At 35.5% G+C, this 23,860-nt stretch overlaps 2 protein-coding genes across 2 annotated transcripts; both read left to right on the top strand.

The window, feature by feature from the left end:
- Positions 1–377: 377 nt before the first annotated feature.
- LOC131047654 (pentatricopeptide repeat-containing protein At2g03880, mitochondrial-like) lies at positions 378–5,293 on the top strand. Its single transcript, XM_057981448.2, has 2 exons — positions 378–4,097; positions 4,480–5,293. The coding sequence occupies exon 1, from the start codon at positions 791–793 to the stop codon at positions 4,088–4,090; it is 3,300 nt and encodes a 1,099-aa protein (XP_057837431.2). The 5' UTR covers positions 378–790; the 3' UTR covers positions 4,091–4,097; positions 4,480–5,293.
- Positions 5,294–17,989: 12,696 nt separating this feature from the next.
- On the top strand, positions 17,990–23,470 carry LOC131047655 (pentatricopeptide repeat-containing protein At1g11290, chloroplastic-like). The gene has a single exon (XM_057981449.2). The coding sequence runs from the start codon at positions 18,553–18,555 to the stop codon at positions 23,041–23,043; it is 4,491 nt and encodes a 1,496-aa protein (XP_057837432.2). The 5' UTR covers positions 17,990–18,552; the 3' UTR covers positions 23,044–23,470.
- The last annotated feature ends 390 nt before the right edge of the window (positions 23,471–23,860 follow it).

Raw genomic sequence — 23,860 nt, forward strand, 5'->3', positions numbered from 1 at the left:
AAGATAAGAAGAGACATTGTCATAATGAATTCTTTCCTCATATGAATCACCATAGAATCTATCGGCCGCGGCTATTTTGGCTTCAAAACGGACCTTTCGTATAGCGTGATAGCGATGTGTTAGTCAATCGCAGTAGTTTATTGCAAAATTAACGATGCAAAACGCACAACTAACACGCGTGTTAGTCAATCCATACTGCCGCTTTCGAGCCAGAATAGATGCGTCCGAATCTATGTGACTATAGAATATACTTTCAATTTACTTTTTCATATTCCCTTTCTAACTATGTAAAAACCATTGTGTCCAAAATTACCCGAATTTTTTTTACCCTTCTTTCAAATTTAATCAAATATCCTTCGCCACAAACCAGTTTTCACTATATTGTCTACGATGAGGGCCGAATTTTTCCACCTAATTGAACGATTCAAGATTTTTGTTTCATTGCTTCTGTTTCTTATTGCAGGGGTTAATCATCTTATTTGACTATTCAGTACTATATGATTGTAGTCAGGATCAGGGTTGGCTAATGATGGAATGATCAGTTCATGTATGAATGTATGTTTGGTTTTGAAAGCTGACAATGCTCAACAGTCTAACTTTGAAAGTTTTAATTCACTTGAAATTTGCTTCCAGAAGGCCATTAAAGAATTGTACGTGAAAATGCTCCCATGATTAACACTGGCAATGCCTTTGTGGAAGACGTAGACTGAATAACACTGCATTATCCACGCTCCAATTACAATCATAAAATGCCAGAGTCATACACTACTCATCTCAATCCCACATCATTATGTTGGGCACGCTGCACATTCCGCTTATTACACACAACCCACCTGAAAACTACTATGCGTATCTTCAGTTATTGCAGACCTGTATTCACAGGAACGCACTTTCACGAGGGAAAATGGTCCACTCTTTCATTGCTCACAGGCGATTTACCTTTGCTACATGCACAACTTTGCATAATAGGCTTATTTACATGTATATCAAGTGCGGAAGTTTGGTTGATGCCCGAAAAGTGTTTGATCACATGAAAGAACGAAATTGCGTTTCATGGAATAAGATTATTACAGCGTACAAAAGACATGGGTATCCTCACGAGGCAGTCACACTATTTCACCATATGAAACAAACAGGTCTCCAACCCGATAAGTTCACAATTGCCAGCGTACTCCCTGCCTGTGCCAAAATTGGAGCATTGGAGGAGGGTATGGACATCCATCAAAGCATAAAGGATAGAGGAGTTTTGTCAGATGTTATAGTTGCAAGTGCCCTGGTAGACATGTATGCAAAATGTGGAAGCATAGACAAGGCAAGTGAACTGTTTGACAGAATGCCTGAAAGAGATGTGCTCTCGTGGACGGCAATGATAGCAGGATATGCACAGAATGGATTTGTTGATAAGGCTCTACAAACTTTTAAGCAAATGCAATTGGCAGGTGTAAAGCCAAATTCCACAACCTTTGCCAGCATCCTTCCTGCCTGTGCCAAAATGGGTGACTTGGAACAGGGGATGAACATCCATGAAAGCATAAAGGAAGGGGGATTTTTCTCAGATGTTATAGTTGCTACTGCATTGATAGACATGTATGCAAAATGTAGAAGCATAGACAAGGCACGGGAACTGTTTGACATAATACCTCAAAAAGATGTTATCTCATGGAATGCAATGATCGCAGGATATGCACACAATGGATTTGTTGATAAGGCTTTACAAACTTTCGAGCAAATGCAATTGGCAGGTGTAAAGCCAAATACCACAACCTTTTCCAGCATCCTCCCTGCCTGTGCTAAAATGGGAGCTTTGGAACAGGGTATGGACATCCATCGCAGCATAATAGAAGGGGAATGTTTGTCAGACATTGTAGTCGGAAATGCTCTGGTAGACATGTATGCAAAATGTGGGAGCATAGAAAAGGCACGCAAACTATTTGACGGAATACCTCAAAGAAACGTAGTTTCATGGAATACTATGATTGCAGGATATGGACAAAATGGATTTATTGAAAAGGCTTTAGAAACTTTCAAGCAAATGCAATTGGCAGGTGTAAATCCGAATTCCACGACCTTTGCCAGCATCCTCCCTGCCTGTGCCAAAATAGGAGCTTTGGAACAGGGTATGAACACCCATCAAAGCATAATTGAAGGGGGATTTTTGTCAGATGTTACAGTTGCAACTGCCCTGGTAGACATGTATTCAAAATGTGGAAGCATGGATAAAGCAAGTGAACTGTTTCACAGGATGCCTGAAAGAGATGTCATCTCATGGAATGCAGTGATTACAGGATATGTACAAAATAAATTTGTTCATAAGGCTTTAGAAACTTTGAAGCAAATGCAATTGGCAGGTGTAAAGCCAAATTCCACAACCTTTGCTAGCATCCTCCATGCCTGTGCCAAAATAGAAGCTTTGGAAGAGGGTATAAATATCCATCGGAGCATAATAGAAGGAGGGTTTTTGTCAGATATTAGAGTTGGAAATGCTCTGGTAGATATGTATTCAAAATGTGCAATCATAGATAAGGCACGCCAGCTATTTGACAGAATGCCTCAAAGAAATGTGGTGTCATGGACTGTAATGATTGCAGGATATACACAAAATGAATATGTTGAAAAAGCTTTAGAAACTTTCAAGGAAATGCAATTGGCAGGTGTAAAGGCAGACTCTACAACCTTTGCCAGCATCCTCCCTGCCTGTGCCAAAGTTGGAGCTTTGGAACAGGGCATGGACATCCATCAAAACATAATGGAAGGGGGATTTTCGTCGGATGTTATAGTTACAACTGCTCTGGTGGACATGTATGCAAAATGTGGAAACATAGACAAAGCCCATGAACTGTTTGACAGAATGCCTCAAAGAAATGTGGTTTCATGGACTACAATGATTGCAGGATATGTACGAAACGGACTTGTTGATAAAGCTTTAGAAACTTTTAAGAATATGCGATTGGCAGGTATAAAGCCAAATTCCACAACCTTTACCCATATCCTCCCTGCCTGTGCCAAAATGGGAGCTTTGGAACAGGGTACGGACATCCATCAAAGCATAATGGAGGGGGAATTTTCATCAGATGTTTTAGTCACAACTGCGCTGGTAGACATGTATGCAAAATGTGGCAGCATAGAGACAGCACGTGAACTGTTTGACAGAATGCCTCAAAGAGATGTCATCTCATGGAATGCCATGATTGCAGGATATGCACAAAATGGATTTTGCAAGGATGCTCTGAAAGTCTTTGAATTAATGACGCAGTCTGGAACATATCCTGACATGGTAAGCTTTGGTTGTGTTCTATGTGCATGCAGCCATGCAGGTTTAGTGAACGAGGGATGCACATACTTCAATGGCATGAGCAACCTTTATTGCATTACACCTACAGTTGATCATTATGTGTGCATGGTTGACCTTCTTGCCCGTGCTGGCTATCTTGAGGACACCCTAAACTTTATCATTAAGATGCCTATTAAACCTGTGGTTGTTGTGTGGATGTGTTTTCTTGGTGCCTGCAGATCACATTTGAATATAGGCTTAGGAGTATTTACAGCGATGCTGCTTTTTGATTTGGATCCTAAAAATGCTGCAACTTATGTTCTCCTCTCAAACATCTATGCAGAAGTGGGCAGATGGGGTGAGGTTCAAATGATAAGGAGATTGATGAAAGATAAAGGAATTAAAAAGACTCCTGGATGTAGTTGGATTGAAGACCATAAAATGGTCCATGCTTTTTGTGTAGGGGACAGATCACATCCACAGACACACAAGATATATGCACTGTTGGAGAAATTGGCTTGGGAGATAAAGGCAGCAGGATATGTTCCAGATTCAAGCCATTTACTCAATGATGTGGAAGAGGAGGAAAAAGAATTATTTCTCTGCCACCATAGTGAAAAGTTGGCAATTGCATTTGGTTTGTTAAACATTCCTCTTGGAACAACTATTCGAGTTGTTAAGAACCTTCGAGTATGTGCTGATTGCCACACAGCAACAAAATTTATCTCCAAAATTCTAGGAAGAGAAATTGTGGTGAGAGATGCAAACCGTTTCCATCATTTCAAACAGGGTCAATGTTCTTGCAGAGATTATTGGTGATGCTAAAGTAAGCAATCTAAAAGTAGGTTTGCTCCATATAATGTGCAACTGTCAAACCTAAAATAATAATGAATGTACAAGGTTTTGTTCTCAGTTTCAAGAACGATTTTTGTTATGTTTTGAATATTTGGCAATCTAGATTGTGACATTGGCTTCATAAAATTAGATGTACATTAAATGGAAAGATGTTTGATCAGGAGGAAATGTGAGGGGAGGACTTTCTATTACTGTTCTACTTCAAATGGTTCTTTTGTTTAGATTAATTGTACTATCTTAAATTACACATTCCAGATTAATTTTGTTGTTTTAAACTTTTATATAAGCACATTTTGATTTTGTATCATTTATGGTTAGATATTTCTAATGTTGCTTCACATCTCTTGATGCAGGAGCATCGAGTCATTTTTGGTTTTTCTTGTGTAGTTCAGTTTTGTGTTTTGGTTCTCAGTTTTGGGTTGTTGAGCTATCAAGAAGCGGGATCTTCTCTTATTGTCATATTCAGATATGTGGCAATCGGGAGTGTCTTAGTTAAATGACAAATCTTCCACCGTAGATGTGTTGGTCTTATGCAAGAATCAATTATGGTAGTTGGGTAGAAACGGTGAGAAAAGAAAGAGGAAATCGAATGGAAGGGGAGAAGCCGTAGGAGGGAGGCCAAACAGTAGAAGTCCAAATTGGTAAAGAGACCTGTCGAGTTGAAGAACAAAAGAGGCCAGTCCGTGTGTAAGAAGAACAAAGTTGGGAGAAACAGAGGGATTGTGGACGGCTGGTCAGTAAAGAAGAGAGGGCAGAGAGGCCGATGGTTGAAGATTGGCATTTGCAACAAGGAAAGCTTGAGACAGAAAAGGAATAAGAAGAAAAAACAATCTCTTGGAAGATTGGAAGAAGAAGAAAGCCTGAAGGAAGAGTACGATTGAGGGAAAAGAAAGAAATTGATGGACAGGTTGTGAAGACAGTGAAATCGAATTCAATGTCAGACCGATTGGAGGAACATAGAAAAGGGAGCAGATCGGGTTGGAAGAAAACAATGCAAAGCCGACCATTATGAAGGAACAAAGGTTGGGGATAGAGTCGTGATCGAGAGAGAATAGTTGGGAAGGAAAGAAAAGAAGGGATGTCAAGAAGTGAGTCAACAATGGGAGAGAGAGCCGGATCCTTGAAGGATCAGCCAAGGCTTGTAATGAAATTTTGTAGAAATAAATGACCAAGAAGATTGTTTTGTTTTTGTATGCATTTCAATGATTATTGGTTTGTTGCAAAAACTGTTTAACAAACATATGTGTCACAGTTCCTATCAAGAGTTTGTATTTGGTTTGGAATGTGAGTATATCTTTGTGCAGGATTCTGTCACCTAAACTAGGGGCAGTTCATATGTGGTTTGGAAGTGAGGGTAGTTTGTAATGGTTCTTGTTCCAATCATGAACGTCATATCATTGTTGTTCTGCATTTATAGTTTCGGTCACTGTTTTGATAGTAAGTTGTAAGGTGGGCTATATTGATGGTAATAGAGGAGTAGATGATTAGATGAATGTGTGTCGTGTCATCATCAGTTTGGTATCAGAGCTTAAAAGATCTCGGTAAGGAAAGTTGGTTTTGTTCATAGGATTTTGGACAAATGTGTGTATTGAAGTTTTAATAGGTTAATTAGAAGAACCGGGGTATCAAAAGACTAGGCAAGAGGAAAAGGAAAGAAGCCTCAGGTGAGGTAACAAGAAGACAAGAGAAAAAGAAAAGGGGATAGAAGATGCAACAGCATGCTAAGAAGGGAAGCATTAAGAAGAGAGACATTATGAAAGCAAATATGAAAAAGCAAGATTTAGAGTTTGATAGACAAATGGTAGAGTTGAGAAGAGATCCAGAGAAGTGTAAACTCGCAGTGAAGAAGTGGCTTGAGGAAAGAAGCCAAGTGTATGGTTGGTGTTGGCCATTGAAAAAAAAGATTAAGTGGCCTGTAAAGCTAATTGTTAAGGAGAGAAGAGGGCAAAGGATGCCTGCCTTGCAAAGAGAAAATGAGAGTATGAGAGAAATCCTTAGAGGTTTGGAAAGCAAAGAGCTGCCAAGAAAGTAACATGCACCGGAAGAGGTGAAGGAAGTTCACATTATGGAGGACATGAGGAAAAGTAAGAAAGAATGGAGAGAGGAAGAAGTGCAGGAAGAAGCACATGAAGGGAAAAGTGAAAAAGAGAGGAAGGTCAAGAACAAGACCTTGAAGTTGACAAGAGAAGAAGCATTGGCACCCCATGAAGATGACAAGGATGTGGAATCAAATAGTGATAATGATATGTATGAACGTGAGATGGTGTTTTAGAGGTTTGCAGATGAGAAATAAATAAGGATAAGACATAAGAAAAAGAAGGAAAACAAACGAAAGCAGATTGAAAAGCTCCAAATGAATAAATACAAATATGGAGTGGACCCAAGGAATGGGTTGGATAAGAGTAAGGGAAAACAAGAGTGGGCAGCAAAAGCATGCATTGACAAAGGCATGAAGAGTGAAGGGGAAAAAGAAAGTGCAACAGAAAATAAAGAAGTGGATGTTGCAGCAGCAGTGATTAAAGAGAATGAAGGCAAACAAAGGCATGATGAAGATGTCGTGGAGCTGGAATTAGAAAGAAGAGCAGTAAACAAAAATACTGAGGAAGATTTGTGGGCACAATTTTTGGCAATAAAACAAGAGTGGATGGAGAGACTTGCCGGTGAAGGTATGAAGACAAATGGGACAACAAAAAATGTGAAGCGGAGGATTGCAACCTACGATAAAGAGGATATTGCAAAGCTACAAGAAGAGGTAAATCTCTTGCTTCTATATGAGGACACTATTTTGCTTATTTTGATATGTTGAGTAGTGAGAAGTTTGGAAAGAAATATGATAAGATATGCATATTTTAGTAAAGATATTGTAAGTTTTAATATGTATGGTGAAGTCCAAGATGAGTTGTTGTGGAAGGATGATTTTGATGAAGTTGATAGACAAGTGGATAGGATTTATGAGTTTGAAGACATGGGAATCTTAAATTTCCATCAAATCATTTATGCTGACTTGTACATGGATGAGTGGGCAAGCAGATTTTGGAAAATCACTATATATGATAGGACTAAATCTATGAAGGAAGCAAATAGCAACGTCGAAGAAACATGATGATTGTTCTAGAGTAATGTTGGAAAAAGAGGAAGAAAAGAACAGGGGAAAATACTTGTTGATTGTTACCCTCATGTGTAAGAGCCCATGAGTTCTTTTGTCTTCTTGGGAGTCTGATGCAATAAAATTGAGTCATTTTTGGTTTTTCTTGTTGGTGTGCTTTAGTTTTGTGTTTGGTTCTCAGTTTTGGGTTGTTGAATTGTTAGGAAGTAGTATCTTCTCTTATTGTCATGTTCAGACATGTGGCAATCTTCCACTGTATATCTGCTAGTCTTATTCAAGAATTACTTATGGTAGTTGGGTGGAAATGGTGAGAAAAGAAAGAGGAATCAAATGGAAGGGGAGAAGTCATAGGAGGGAGGCCAAACAGTAGAAGGCCGAATTGGTGACGAGACTAGTTGAATTGAAGAACGAAAGAGGCTAGTCCATGTGTGAGAAGAACAAAGTAGGGAGAAACAGAGGGATTGTGGACGGTTGGTTAGTATAGAAGAGGGGGCAGAGAAGCTAACAATTGAAGATCGACATGCATAGGAAGGAAAGCTTGAGACAAAAAGGGAATAAGAAGAAAAAATGATCTCATGGAGGATCAAAAGAGGAGGAAAGCCTGAAGGAAGAGGTTGATTGAAGAAGAAGAAAGAAACTGATGGAACGGTTTTGAAGACAATGAAATCTAATTCAAAGTGAGAGTGTTTGGAGGAACAGAGAAACGGGGGCAAATCAGGTTGGCATATCAAGAAGTGAGAGAGAGCCAAATCCTTGAAGGATCAACCAAGGCTTGTAATGAAAATTTTTAGAAATAAATGATCAAGAAGATTGTTTTGTTTTTGTATGCATTTCATTGATTATTGGTTTTGTTGCTATTAATGCTTAACAAACATATGTGTCTCAATTCATGTTAAGAGTTTGTATTTGGTTTGGAATGTGAGTATATCTTTGTGCAGGTTTCTGTCACCTAAACTAGTGATAGTTCATATGTGGTTTGGATGTGAGGGTAGTTTGTAATGGTTCATGTTCCATTCCTGAACATCCTATCATTGTTGTTTTGCATTTATAGTTCCAATCACTGTTTTGATAGTGAGATGCAAAGTGGGCTATCTTGATGGTAACATAGGGGCAGATGATTGGATGAATGTTTGTGAATATGTGTTGTGTCATCATCATCCCTTTTCTTGGTAGAATAGCTAATAGGTATGTGAATTCTCTAATATTCTTTAATTTTATTTCATCTTTTTTTTGTTAAAATTAGAAATAAACTATCATTATTTATATATAAAGAAGTAAAAACTATTACAATTATGTTTTTGCTATAACTAGCAAATGTGCATAGTACTTGAAAAACTTCCATAATGAGGTTTATAAATTGATGTTAGAGACGGGAGAGTAGCATGTATATATGTAAAATTCAATTTACTATTTATAATGCATCGAAATTGTGCATTCATGATATTACAAAAATGTATGTTGAGATTTGTTCGTTGATACCAATGAGATGAGGGTTTGAAGGTGGTTGGGAGAGCTAGATAAGGCATTCCATAAATGTTTAGAGTAATAGGAATAAGAACTATAAGATTTCGAGAGAAACACAATGGGAGACATTCACAGGATTAAAAAAAAATATTACATTTACAGTCATAATAAAGTCAACTTGAAGGTTTTGGGCCCTTTCAAAACTCCATTATTTATCTTTAATCAAAAAAATAATATGGTCAAATGGATTGCATTATTTGTATGTGCCAAATCTAACAAATGATAAAATGGGTTAAGTTCTAATTTGTAAGATAGTAATTGAATAATTTTGCATTAACTGCATAGCTAGCAAATGCTATTATTGTCTAATTTTCATGTCACATTTAATGTTTGTTGGCAATCCTTAATCATAACTATATTTGATGCTCTACAAAAAGGGGTTAATGTTTAGACAAGAACTTGTGGTCGTATAACACATAAGAAACACAAGAAACAAAGAAGAGTTAGTGTTAATCAACCAAAAACTAGTCTAAGGAGGCATACCAAGAGAGACACTAAAAACATAATGAAGTATTTAACTATGAAAGCAAACACAACAAGGCATCTCCAAATGCCTTCCACCATGCTTGTAGCTCCTTCTCCCTTGTTCCTCTCCTCTCCAAGTTCCAAATTAGTGTAGCTCTCAGTAGCTTTTTGCACTATGGATGCCTTATGGAGATTCAAGATTGAAATGTTTTAGCTATGATATGCAAATGTAAAATAAACTAATTAGATATACTATGAAATGAACTAAGATTTATTTTAGTCCAAAATGACAATATATGTTATTTATGCTAAATGTTTTTTCTCTAAAATTCACTATAATGTAAATGCATACAAGTTTTCAGGATTATGGCTAAGAATGTTAAATGCTTGAGGATTTGAAAATGAGGAATGTGAGCTCTATTTATAGGTAAAATGGAGCAATAAATGGTTGAGATTGGGTATTCTCAACAAGGGTCAAGATTGAATGATATTCAATCCATGAGAGGGCTTTCAACCCAATCCCAAGATGACAAGTGTCAACATGAGATGAGTTGAGAGGAGAGGGAATAAGCATTAAATGTTTGACATGACCTGAGAGTTAACTTGGGAGTTAAGGATAAGGTTGGGTTGAGTGAATAAATTCATTATCCAAAGAATAATGTCTTTATCCAATGGATAAACTCTTGTGCAAGAGTTAGTGAGGATAACCATGGTCAAAGCAATAAATGTTTGAGAAGACACATGGGTCACATGAGGGTTGAGTTAGGGGCTAAAGTCTTTAACCATGGGTGCAAGTGGATTTAATCATAAAAGGTTATGTAAGAGTCATTAATGGTCATGTAAGAGCCATTAGTGGCTTGGAAGACTTTAGAGGTTAAATTGTTGAACACACAAAGCATTTAATGTTTTTCAAAGGCTTTGAAGTCTTTGAGAAGTGACTCCAAGTTGCTTAGGAATGTGACAATATTTAGGGGATGGATTAGGCTAATTAAAAAGGGGTTTAGAAGAATCTAGAAGGGGATTAGGATTGCAAGTGGGTTTGATGGGTGAGAGAAAATAAGACTTTTATTAAAATAAAATTCATTTATTTCAACAAATAGGTGCAAGTTACATTTTTAGGAGAATGCAAGTGGGGGATTTAATGATTTATATAAATGCTTTATTTAATACATTTAAAAGAGGAAAGGGGATTAAATGAAAATAAATAGAATTTATTCATTTAATTGATTGTGATTTTGGTTTAATGAATTAATTAAATAAATTGAATAATTTATTTAATTAATAGGAGAATATTTTGAAGATGAATTAATTAAATATTAATTTAATTAACTGATGGCTAGTGGGGTTTTTAATCAAATAAATAGCAAATATTCATTTAATTAAACTGGACAGATTTATGTGACTACAATATTAATAAGCTAATATATTTTTACTTGTTTCATGACTAAAAATTACAATGGAGGATTCAATTCATAATGTTAAAAGTCTAATGAGTCATGTGGCTATTTTTTTTGGTTTAGTTGATTAAAAAACGTTGAATGTTATCATAAACATACATGTTCATATGTATTTAAGCTAGAAAATAATTTTTAGAAAGAATTTAGAATAATGAACTTTAATTCTTCATTTTATACAAATGGATTTGACAATTTTATTATCTCTCCTTTAAATCGAGCTACATTCTTTTGGTTATGCCAAATTTTTCCTTTTGGAGGTGTTTTTATTTTGATCCAAGTGGGATTTTCCATTTAACTAAATTCTCTAATTTGAGCTTAAGTCATCTTCAAATTCTAATGTTCATTTCTTGTGTTGGGGTGTTGATCGAGTTCCATGTTGATACAAATATAAGCCACTGATTGCATCTTGAATTCCAAGTGGATGAATGAATGAATGCGGGAATTTTAACATCATCCATAAGACCAGGCAGTCTAAGGGACCAAGAGACACAACATTGACACATTTTCAAGTTGTTTTTGATGTTGTCTCTTCTATTATGAATCTTGATCTAGAAACTTGTCATTTTGTGAAGCGTTGCCTCCTCAAATAGCTCATTCAAACCACCCACATTTAAATTGTTTTCAAATTGAATATAAATATCTTCATGTGTTGCACAATCTATGATGAAGTGTCATTCATTTTTAACCATCCCTTTGCTATAAAAAACTACAAGTTCTTTCTTCTCAATCTTCCTTGGGGACCATCCATCTACTTATCTCACATCTAAGATGAGAACTAGTCCTCAACTATGTTGCAAAAATTTTGGCATTTCCATTCATTATAGCCCTTAATAGGATTTTTGATCATGTCCCATGTGGGATTGAACTCATTTTTTATTTTTTTATTTTTATTTTTTTTCAGTCAATTTGTTTTATCCACATCACAATCGTAGATTTATGATATCAAGTTTCCACAATGCATAGTACTATTCTATATTGTTTTTGAACTCAATTGTGTTGGATTTTTTCACCAGCATTTTAGATCACATTCCATGATCCATCATCAGGATAGTAGAAAGTTAAAGAAGAAATGATTTGTTGAAGACCAAGAGCAAGTTTTAAAAGGAAGAAAAGAAAAGGGAAAAAGGGGAGGGGAAGAGAGTGTTGGGATTAAGGTGTCTTGACCCTTGCATGCCCTAACATTGGTAATTGGATTTATTTATCTAATATTTGATTTAATTTTATGAGCCTAACAAATAGTTTTATTTGCATGTTTGCACATGTTATTTATTCATCTTATGAGAGTTGTCATCTTGACTTGTCATCCTACTAGGAAGGTGAGATGGAGTTTTTTTCCTCGCATGAGGAAGTAAGTGTTCCACTTAGAGGATCTTGGATTATTGATAAGTAAGTTCCATGTGTCATGTAATAACAAATTTATGCCAAAAATTATGCACAACTACTTATGCCAACTTATGTCAACCTTGATAGATTTTATGATATAATGGACAAGTGTCAGGAGACACCTTTGGATGGAGAAGGTGTGTATCCAACTTGAGTAATGACAAGTTGTAAGAATCAAATATTAATAGTCAGTTATGACAGATTCTCTTACAACTATAAGTGTTGTCGGTTGTGATGGTTTTTATGACAACTATAAGATGTGTAAGAGCGTCTATTATACCTAAATATAACAAATTTTGGGCACTCAAATTTGGAGATTTGAACAAGGAGTCAAAGGATGATGTACAGCTGCCATTTGCATGCTTATGGGTGTTTGGAAAATGTGCCAAATAGATTTGGATGCCCATCTCTTTTGGCTTGGTTTAGAAGCTTCCCCCTTTGTTATATTTATCTATATAAGGTTGTCTTGGAGAGCATTATGTGTGTTATGTTTTGTAGGTGAAGTGTGATGTTAGAATTGATACAAATTGTGGTTTGTTGATTAAATATTCATGAAGAGCCTAGTGTTGATATTGTATTGTAACTGTTAAGTTTACTGGATAGACTAAGTCTTGTGCTTTTAGAGTGTGGGGTTTTTCTTCTAAAAGTTTTTTTCCCACATATATTATGTGTTTATTGTGGTATTATATTTGCATGTTTATTATCTCTATCTGAATGTGTTTCATATTCCTATAATAGTTCAAGATTCGTAAGAAAATTTGCACTATCACTCGCACTAGATTAGTGTTAGGAAATGTTTTTTGCATCTGTGCTTCCTTCCAAAGGGGACTTTATTTTTCAAGAGAAAGTTTTGGAAAGAGAAAAGAAAAGGGACTCCCTCTATTTTCTTATTTTTAAACTTGCTCTTGGACAACAACAAATCATTTCTTCTTCTTCTTTATCTCTCTACTATCCTAATGATGGATCATAGTGTGTGATCCAAAATGTTGATGAAAAGCTTCAACACAATCAAATCTAGAAACAATATTGGATGGTCATAAAAAAATTTAACAAAAACCTTTTTTGTCACTTCATTAGTGTTATGACATTCTTGAAAATTAGTGTCTCAATTGTTCATCCATTTTTTTGCACTTCATCCAAGTCTTCTTCCTATGATCAAATTCCTTCTAAACAACCATTTTGGATCAATGATGTTTATTCATTTTCTACCTTTTTTAAGTGGCATTTAACATGAGATTATCCTTTGTACTACGTGAGAGAGTATTGAGGTGAAACTTTATAGTGCATCAATTCCCTGAGACAAACTTTAATACAACATAGTAGGCCTTTTGTATAGAGTGATGAGGGTGAGGCTCCTAGGAATCAATGGTCACCTCACCTTTGTCATACTTATGGATATATCTATGATTATGGGTCTAAGGATGCTTAAGGTACACAGAGTAGAGAGGATATTCCATAATTTTAGGAGTATGGTACATGGGTCTATGAGTAAGATAAGTACATATTAGATATTATGGTATTGATGGATGAGTTGCTTGATATCACCATTAACATTGGTTGATAGGTAAGTTTCAATAAGGTGTTGTAATTGATTACAATTTATTAAATTTCATATTAACTAGATATTAAGCTATTGTAATTAAATTAATGTAAATAATTATATGTAGTGAAATTATAGGGTCAAAGTATTCATCTTTCATTTGTCGACCCTCAAAATCTTGATTATGCGGCCATGTCAAGTCAATAGGTATGTAGTTTATAAAATTAGTAAACACCCTACATAAGGTAATCTTGATATTCATATTTGATGATGAACAAGTGGATTTTGGACCTTCAATATCAAGACCCAATCGTGGTAGTGGTGATATGTCAACTTTCACGAAGGTAAATTTTATTATTTTTAATCATTATGTATATAATTAGTTTTAGATAGATTTTTCTCAAATAACATTATGTTATTTTTAGTTGCTGACATCAATTCAAAATCCTCCTAATATTTGAATGGCATAATGGAGGTGGGTATTGTTGTAGCAATTTTGTCTCTAATGCCTTTAATAGAGGTATGAGCCACAAATGCAAATTTTATTTTTTCTTTCTTATTCATCACACATCATTTATAGTAAATTTAAATGATATATTTATTCTTATCATAGGCGGTCACAACTTTAGCTCATACAACTAGCCCTTAGATAAATGAAGACAAGCAGTAAATGATTGATGTGGATTATTAGCTTGTGGTAAGTTGTTTTTCACTTATCTCATTTTTTCTATATTAATGCACACATATTTTCTGATTGTATTAATAAGTGTAGATCTAAACAAAATTAATAGAGGAGTTCTAGTAAACAAGTTAGAAAGCAACAACCATTGATCACTTCTCCATCTTCTTGATAAAAAAAGAGTCATCAACTCTTTCATTGCAATTTGTAAGAGTATCATGTTATATGAAACTTGTTTGTATACCCATATGGATATGGTGTACATACAAATTAATTTTACATACGTATAACAGTGTATGCCTATACGGCTTTGTTGTACATACATTTTTGTTTTACTCATGTATAGCATTGAATTCCTATATGACTTTGTTTATGCATATAATGTATTCATGACATTATGGATACACTATATGATATTATCATGATGTTACCCTTTGTATTGATGTATTGATAGGATTACACTTTCCAATGATGGACTGATAGATTGATCGATTGATAGATTGATGCATGATTATTTACATTCACATAATCACTAATTTTGACTCTTGAACTAGTCACCCTATGATTTCTACATGACTAATTCCCTTATTTTGAAACCAGACTCTCAAGTAACTAGTTTGAAGCCAATGTTCATCCATCTCCATTCTTAAACAATAGGGCTTGCGTAGGTTAAAATGATTAATATTTAAGTTCATGGGCATCATAACCTTACAAAGGAATGTCATTGGCCTTAGATTGCAACACACTCTAGCTAGCTAATAGTATCGTAGAAAGGGATGACAAATTTGCATAACAATTGAGTGCATCCATGTTTTTTTTTTCTTGTAAAAATGGAGTGTATGATAGAGTCAAATGGTTGAGCTAGGACAATGATAGCCTTTTCATGATAGTCCTTCATTATTTCCTTGATTTCCTTGTTGAATTCAACCTTCATAGGTTTTGGTGATTTATTTGATAGTCATCATTATGATTTCTTGAACATGGCTAATACCATCTCTCTTGGTAAGATAACAATGATATTAAACACAAATTAACTTGTGTAGTTATTGGTTTTCCTTTCATGACAATCATATTGGAGTGTGTTAGTCTTGACTATCTTAATGCCTCTTATGGCATAATTAGCTCTTCATTGATATGATTACCTTTACTAATACCATGTCTAAAGATATTTCCATTTCTAAGATATGATTACCTTTACTAATACCATGTCTAAAGATATTTCCATTTCTAAGATATTTTTGACATTGTGTATAGAGATATACATACCAGGATAGCCTCCTTTATCATTTAATGATGATTTTTCTTATTGTTGATCACAAGATTTTATTGATCAATTTAGCATGAATATTACCAAAACTTAACTTTGTGGAATGTTTGTGTCAACCCCTCCTTTCATCATATTGGTTCTCTTTTATTTTCTTATGTGTGTTTTCCTAGTTATTTCATCTTCCCTTTGTCTTGCACATCAAATCCCCCCTTTGAAGGATCCAATCTTTAGTTTCTTATTCTTATCCCATGTTCCAAATTTACTTTCTTTATTTATAATTTTTTTGAAATATTGATTTTTCTAATATATTTTTGTCTTATGACCTCCCTTCTTTCTAATGATTTTTTTTATTGTTCCTTTGTTGTGACCAATTTTAGCATTAATTTACATTTTATTTCTAGCAACTTTTTTGCCCATCTTTTTTCTTTTTTTCCTCGTTCATTTTTATAAATTGAATTTTCTTAACATATATATTGATGGTAACAACCAAATTATATTGGCAATTCTATTTTTGCATAGTAGATTACAACATTACAAGTTTAATCATATGTCTAAATTAAAAGTCATTCTTTGGCTAAGCAACCACTTGCAAGCGGATCATGTCTATCAAAGTCACCTAGGTATTGAACCTAGTCTAAATGCACCTTTAGGAGTTTGAACCTTGGTGAAATTTTTTTCACATACCATCATCCTCACCGTTTGTGCTCAACAAAATGAGCTACAACCCTTTGACTTGATTTTTATATTTTTTAATATTCTTATTTCCTCTCATTGATTATTTATTAATTTTACTTTTTTCTTCTTAAAGAGAATTTTTTTTACTACTATATTATATATATTTAACCTTCTATTTCCTTCGTCTCTTTATTAACAAATGATTTCCATTTTATTTTACAAATATTTTTTATTAGACTAATTGTAATATTTTATTTCAATAATCTATCATAACATTGTGTTTATTTTATTATATATAATTTATAAATAGGTTAACTTTTTAATTTTTCTTTGTCATTTAATTCTATCTCTAAGATAATTTAATCTATAGTATTTATAATATTTGTTATAATACTCTCTTATAATTAAACTTATGGTATATATATATATATATATATATATATATATATATATATATATATATATATATATATATATATATATATAATGGGCCGAAGCCTATAAGGTGTACGTACAATAAGCTTTTTTTTTAAATTAATTCATTTAAAAAAAAATTGTGGAGCAGCTGCTGCTTAATAATGAAAAATAAGTTGGAAAAAAAATGGAGGGGCTATGTAAAAAACATTATTAAAAATTTCATTTACAAGTGTCATTTAAGAAGGCTACTTAAAAATAAGCACAATTTTTTTATGCATGGGGTCACTAGCTCCACAAATTGTTGCACAAAAAGTGGAGCAGCCACATGGGGACCTGCCCTAAGACTCTTAGATTCCACACCATCCTTCCCCTCTACCTCTTTTTTAAGAACATGATTTTTGCCTCATCTAGATGATATATCATGGAATATACTTTGAAATGTTGATTAAAAAAAAATCACATATTTTTTTCCAAAAGTATAATAATTCATTTACAATTAGGTTCATTCATATAAGCTATGTAAACATTTTATTAAACCAAAAATACAACAAAAAAAAAAACAAATAATTGAATGTCAAAAAAATTGGTCTTAAAAAATATTTAGGCTCTTTTCATAATCATATACCTCGAAACCTATTACAACTTACTTCAAAATTGATTGAAGAAAGAACTTTTATCATCCCTCTACCAATGATTCATAAAGATCTTTAATTTCTTATTAAATTTGGAAAAATCTTTGAATCTAAATTTGAACTTAAACCATTAAACAAACTTCGATGTCCACTTGTTGACATGCATTTTCTATAAACACCCCTCATTGTTGTTTACTTCACCCCAAAAATCTTCTAACAAACACATCATCTAAAAAGTCTGGTAATTAACAAATCTAATATACCTTTTTAATTATTCTTTCTTTTAAGGATCCTAAACTTCAATAATCTATTTGTAGATCCTTCATCACATAAGCTTCTTGTAGTGTTTAAACATGCCTAATGATCATTCATAAAGTATATTAGATCATACTTCTCTACTAAGCAAATTAAGCTTAATCATACAAGATTCCTTCTTGAAATTTCTTCATCTAACTTTCTAAAATCTTTGAATTTTAATTCTTAATTAGATTTCTATTCAAGGTTTTCTAACCTACTCTAGCATATGTATATTTAGTGAAACCAACATAAATAACGATATCATTCTAGTTATCTTTATCAATCATACTTTCATTCATTCATATTTATTAATTAATTTGAAAAGTAAAATAACATTATTTTTTATTATTTTTAATTAAATAATAAATAAGATCAAAATACATCGCAAATAACGGTTCTATTATACATCGGAGGGAAAGCCGCGGCAGCGCTTCTGCCAAACCTTACAGCCATTCTAAATCTATTCTGCAATTTTTCTATACGCATAACACTAAAGTTTTGCATCCTATATCATCGCAGTTTTAAAGCCAGTTTAGCAGCGTCCCCTCTGACCAGCCATGTTCAACATCTAAAGATTGCACATAGAAGAACTTTTGAACATCAATGTCCGTCAATTGCATGAATGCCTGCAACAAGTTATTCGTTGGATCCATTCAAAACCTTCACTCAACCATACTCAGACACCCATATCAAAGGTCCACTTTTTAAACTCTTCACTAGAATCCACTTATGAAGAATGTAAGAACAACTCCAAAAATGTTGAGAAGTGACTGGCGAACCTTGATAGTCACAAACCATCCAACTGCGATAACCCCATGAATGGATGACGGTTCAGTCCTTGTTCCGAGGATGCCATCGACTGGGGAACCTTCCACTTCGCCTTCACGATCAGTCAATCGAACAGTTGTTCTCATACGGTAACGAATCTTCAACAAGGGATGTGGAGCATCGAGTACAGAGGAGCAGTTGGAGGAACTGCACATTATGCTTGCTACACACCTCCCTCCTCAAGACTACTTCACATATCTCCAATTATTACATACCTGTATTCTCAGGAACGCACTTTCACAAGGGAAAAATGCCCACTCTTTCATCGCTCACAGGCGATTTGCCTTCGCTACACGCACACCTTTTCATAATAAGCTTATTCACATGTATGTCAAGTGCGGAAGTTTGGTGGATGCTCGAAAAGTGTTTAACCGCTTGAAAGAACGAGACATCGTCTCATGGAATACGATTATTGCAGCGTACAGAAGACATGGGTATCCTCACGAGGCAGTCACACTGTTTCACTATATGAAACAAACAGGTTTCCAACCCGATAAGTTCTCATTCGCCAGCGTACTCGCTGCCTGTGCCAAAATTGGAGCATTGGAGCAGGGTATGGACATCCATCAAAGCATAAAGGATAAAGGAATTTTGTCAGATGTTATAGTTGCAAGTGCCCTGGTAGACATGTATGCAAAATGTGGAAGCATAGAAAAGGCAAGTGAACTGTTTGACGGAATGCCTCAAAGAGATGTGCTCTCGTGGACGGCAATGATAGCAGGATATGCACAAAATGGATTTCTTGAAAAAGCTTTAGAAACTTTCAAGCAAATGCAATTGGCAGATATAAAGCCAAATTCCACAACCTTTTCTAGCATCCTCCCAGCCTGTGCGAAAATGGGAGCATTGGAACAGGGTATGGACATCCATCAAAGAATACTGGAAGGGGGATTTTTGTCAGATGTTATAGTTGCGACTGCCCTTTTAGACATGTACGCAAAATGTGGAGGCATCGTTAAGGCAAGTCAACTATTTGACAGAGTACCTCAAAGAGATGTCATCTCATGGAATGCCATGATTGCAGGATATGCACACATTGGATTTGTTGGTAAGGCTTTAAAAACTTTCAAGCAAATGCAATTCGCAGGTGTAAAGCCAAATTCCACAACATTTGTCAATATCCTTCCTGCCTGTGCCAAAATGGGAGCTTTGGAACAGGGTATGGTTATACATCAAAGCATAAATGATAGAGGTATTTTGTCAGATGTTGTCGTTGCAACTGCCTTGGTAGACATGTATGCAAAATGTGGAAGCATAGACAAGGCACGTGAACTATTTAACAGAATGCCTCAGAAGAATGTAGTCTCGTGGAATGCCATGGTTGCAGGATATGCACAGAATGGATTTGTTGAGCAGGCTTTAGAAACTTTCAAACAAATGCAGTTGGCAGGTATCCAACCAAATTCCACAACCTTTACTACCATTCTCCCTGCCTGTGCCAAAATGGGAGCTATGGAACAGGGTATTGACATCCATCATAGCATAATGGAAGGGGGATTTTTGTCAGATATTATGGTTGGTAATGCTGTCATAGACGTGTATGCAAAATGTGGAAGCATAGAGAAGGCACGTGAACTATTTGAAAGAATGCCTCAAAGAAATGTAGTCTCATGGAACACCATGATTGCAGGATATGCACAAAATGGATTTATTGAAAAAGCTTTAGAAACTTTCAAGCAAATGCAATTGCCAGGTGTGAAGCCAGACTCGACAACTTTTGCCAGCATCCTCCCAGCCTGTGCCAAAACGGGAGCTTTGGAACAGGGTATGGACATCCACCAAAGCATAAAGGAAAGAGGGATTTTGTCAGATATAGTAGTTGCAACTGCCCTATTCGACATGTATGCAAAATGTGGAAGCATACACAAGGCATATGAACTGTTTGACAGAATACCTCACAAAGATGTCATCTCATGGAATGCAATGATAGCAGGATATACACAAAATGGGTTTTTTGATAAGGCTTTAGAAACTTTCAAAAACATGCAATTGGCAGGTGTAAAACCAGATCCCACAACCTTTACCAGCATCCTCCCTGCCTGTGCCAAAATGGGAGCTTTGGAACAGGGTATGGACATCCATCAAAGCATAATAGAACAGGGTTTTCTTTCACATGTTACTGTTGGAAATGCTTTGGTAGACATGTATGGAAAATGTGGAAACACAGACAAGGCACGTGAACTGTTTGAAAGAATGCCTCAAAGAAATGTGGTCTCGTGGACTGCAATGATTGCTGGATATACACAAAATGGATTTGTTGAGAAGGCTTTAGAAACCTTCAAGCAAATGCAGTTGGCAGGTGTATGTCCGGACTTGACAACCTTTGCCAGCATCCTCTCTGCCTGTGCCAAAATGGGAGCTTTGGAATTGGGTATGGACATCCATAAAAGCATAATGGAAGGGGGATATTTGTCAGATATTATAGTTGGAAATGCTCTAGTAGACATGTATGCAAAATGTGAAAAAATAGACAAGGCGCACGAATTGTTTGACAGAATGCCTCAAAGAGATGTCTTCTCATGGAATGCAATGATTGTAGGATATGCACAAAATGGTTTTGCTGAAAAGGCTTTAGAAAATTTCAAGCAAATGCAATTGGCAGGTGCAAAGCCAGATTCCACAACCTTTGCCAGCGTCCTCCCTGCCTGTGCCAAAATAGGAGCTTTGGAATGGGGTATGGACATCCATAAGAGCATAAAAGAAGGGGGATTTTTGTCAGATATTGTAGTTGGAAATGCTCTGGTAGACATGTATTCAAAATGTGGAAGCATAGACAAGGCACATAAACTGTTTGACAGAATGCCTCAAAGAAATGTGGTTTCATGGACTATAATGGTTGCAGGATATTCCCAAAATGGATGTTTTGAAATGGCTTTGGAAACTTTCAAGCAAATGCAATCGGCAGGAGTGAAGCCAGACTTGACAACCTTTGCCAGCATCCTCCCTGCCTGTGCCAAAATGGGAGCTTTGGAACATGGTATGGACATCCATAAAAGCATAATAAAAGAGGGATTTTTTTCAGATGTTGTGGTTGCAAATGCCTTAGTAGACATGTATGCAAAAAGTGGAAGCATACATAAGGCACGTGAACTATTTGAGAGAATGCCTCAAAGAGATGTCATTTCATGGAATGCAATGGTTGCAGGATATGCACAAATTGGATTTGTCGATAAGGCTTTAGAAACTTTCAAGCAAATGCAATTGGCAAGTGTAAAGCCAAATTCTGCAACTATTGCAAGCATCCTCCCTGCCTGTGCCAAAATGGGAGCATTAGAACAGGGTATGGACATCCATCAAAGCATAATTGAAGGGGGGGGTTGTTCAGATATTATTGTTGGAAATGCTCTGGTAGACATGTATGCAAAATGTGGAAGCATGGATAAGGCACGTGTAATGTTTGACAGAATGCATCAAAGAAATGTGGTTTCATGGACTGCAATGATTGCCGGATATGCACAAAATGGACTTGTTGAAAAGGCTTTAGAAACTTTCAAGCAAATGCAATTGGCAGGTGTGGAGCCAGACTCAACAACCTTTGTCAGCATCCTCCCTGCCTGTGCCAAAATGGGAGCTTTGGAACTGGGTATGGACATCCATCAAAACATAAAAGGAGGAGGATTTCTGTCAGATGTTATAGTTACAACTGCCCTAGTAGACATGTATGCAAAATGTGGAAGCATATACAAGGCACGAGAACTGTTTGACAGAATGCCTCAAAGAGATGCCATCTCATGGAATGCAATGATTGCAGGATATGCACAAAATGGATTTTGCAAGGATGCTCTCAAAACCTTTGAATTAATGAAGCACTCTGGAACATATCCTGACGCTGTAAGCTTTGCTTGTGTTCTATATGCATGCAGCCATGTGGGTTTAGTGGATGAGGGATGTACATACTTAAATCAAATGAGTAACCCTTATTGCATAAGGCCTACAATTGATCATTATGTGTGCATGATTGACCTTCTTGCTCGTGCTGGCTATCTAGAGGACACCCTAAACTTTATCATTAAGATTCCATTTAAACCTGTTGTGGTTGTGTGGATGTGTTTTCTCGGTGCCTGTAGATCACATATGAATCTAGGATTAGGAGTATTTACAGCGATGCTGCTTTTTGATTTGGATCCTAAAAATGCTTCAACTTATGTTCTCCTCTCAAACATCTATGCAGAAGTGGGCTGTTGGGGTGAAGTTCAAACGGTTAGGAGGTTGATGAAAGATAGAGGAGTTCAAAAATTCCCTGGATGTAGCTGGATTGAGGACCATAAAATGGTACATGTTTTTTGTAGAGGAGACAGATCTCATCCACAGACACTAGAGATCTATGCAAGGTTGGAGAAATTAGGTTGGGAGATGAAGGCAGCAGGGTATTTTCCAGATTCAAGACATTTACTTAATGATGTGGAAGTGGAGGAAAAAGAATCATTTCTCTGCCACCATAGTGAAAAGCTGGCAATTGCATTTGGTTTGTTAAACACACCCCCTGGAACAACTATTAGAGTTGTGAAGAACCTTCGAGTATGTGCTGACTGCCACACTGCAACGAAATTTATCTCCAACATTGTTGCAAGAGAAATTGTTGTGAGAGATTCGAATCGTTTCCATCATTTTGAACATGGCCAATGCTCTTGTGGAGATTATTGGTGATGCTAGATGAAGCAATATGAAAAACAGGCTTGCACTAGAATAATGTGCATAATGTCAAATCTATGATGGGAATTTATTTATATATTGAGTACTTCGCAATCTAGACCATGCTGTCGGCATTGTAAGATTGGATGCATAGAACGAAATGCAGATCACTGCTGGGTATCTTTCAAAGACCTATTTTATGATAACATGGAAATTTTATTGAGATTCTTTCATAAAACGTGTATATGTATGAAATGAAAAGTTAAAGGAGGAGGTGGGAGATGGGGGAAAAAAGGAGGTGAGGAGCACTCCAAGTAAACGGAAAGATTCTTGAGGAGAGCAGGCGTGCAATTACCTTTGTCATTTTGTATATTTTTTTATTTGGATTAATTATATCATCCTTCACTATGTCACATACACCCATCTAAGACTAAATTACACATTTCAGGGTAGGTATGAAATTTTGCGTTAATGCATGTAGAATAGAATTTTTTCATTCTGTTCAGATATTTTTTTTGTTTGGTGAGATAGCTAATAGAGTTGTGAATTTAACAAATATTTTTATTTTTTATTTGATTTCAATCCACTTGATTTTAATTAGAAATAAAGTATTGCAATTTATATAATTGTGTTTATGTTCTTATCAAACATACACAATACTTGAAAAACTCATATAATGAGGTTTGTAGCTTAATGTTAGAGAGAAGAGAATAACATTTGCATATGTAAAAAATAAAAACAATTTATGATGCATTACAATTATACATTTATGGTATTACAAAATTGTACATGATGACATATATAAATTGATGCTAATGAGACAAAGGCTTGA

Source organism: Cryptomeria japonica, chromosome 10 (assembly GCF_030272615.1).
Source record: "Cryptomeria japonica chromosome 10, Sugi_1.0, whole genome shotgun sequence".
NCBI classification, from domain to species: Eukaryota; Viridiplantae; Streptophyta; class Pinopsida; order Cupressales; family Cupressaceae; genus Cryptomeria; species Cryptomeria japonica.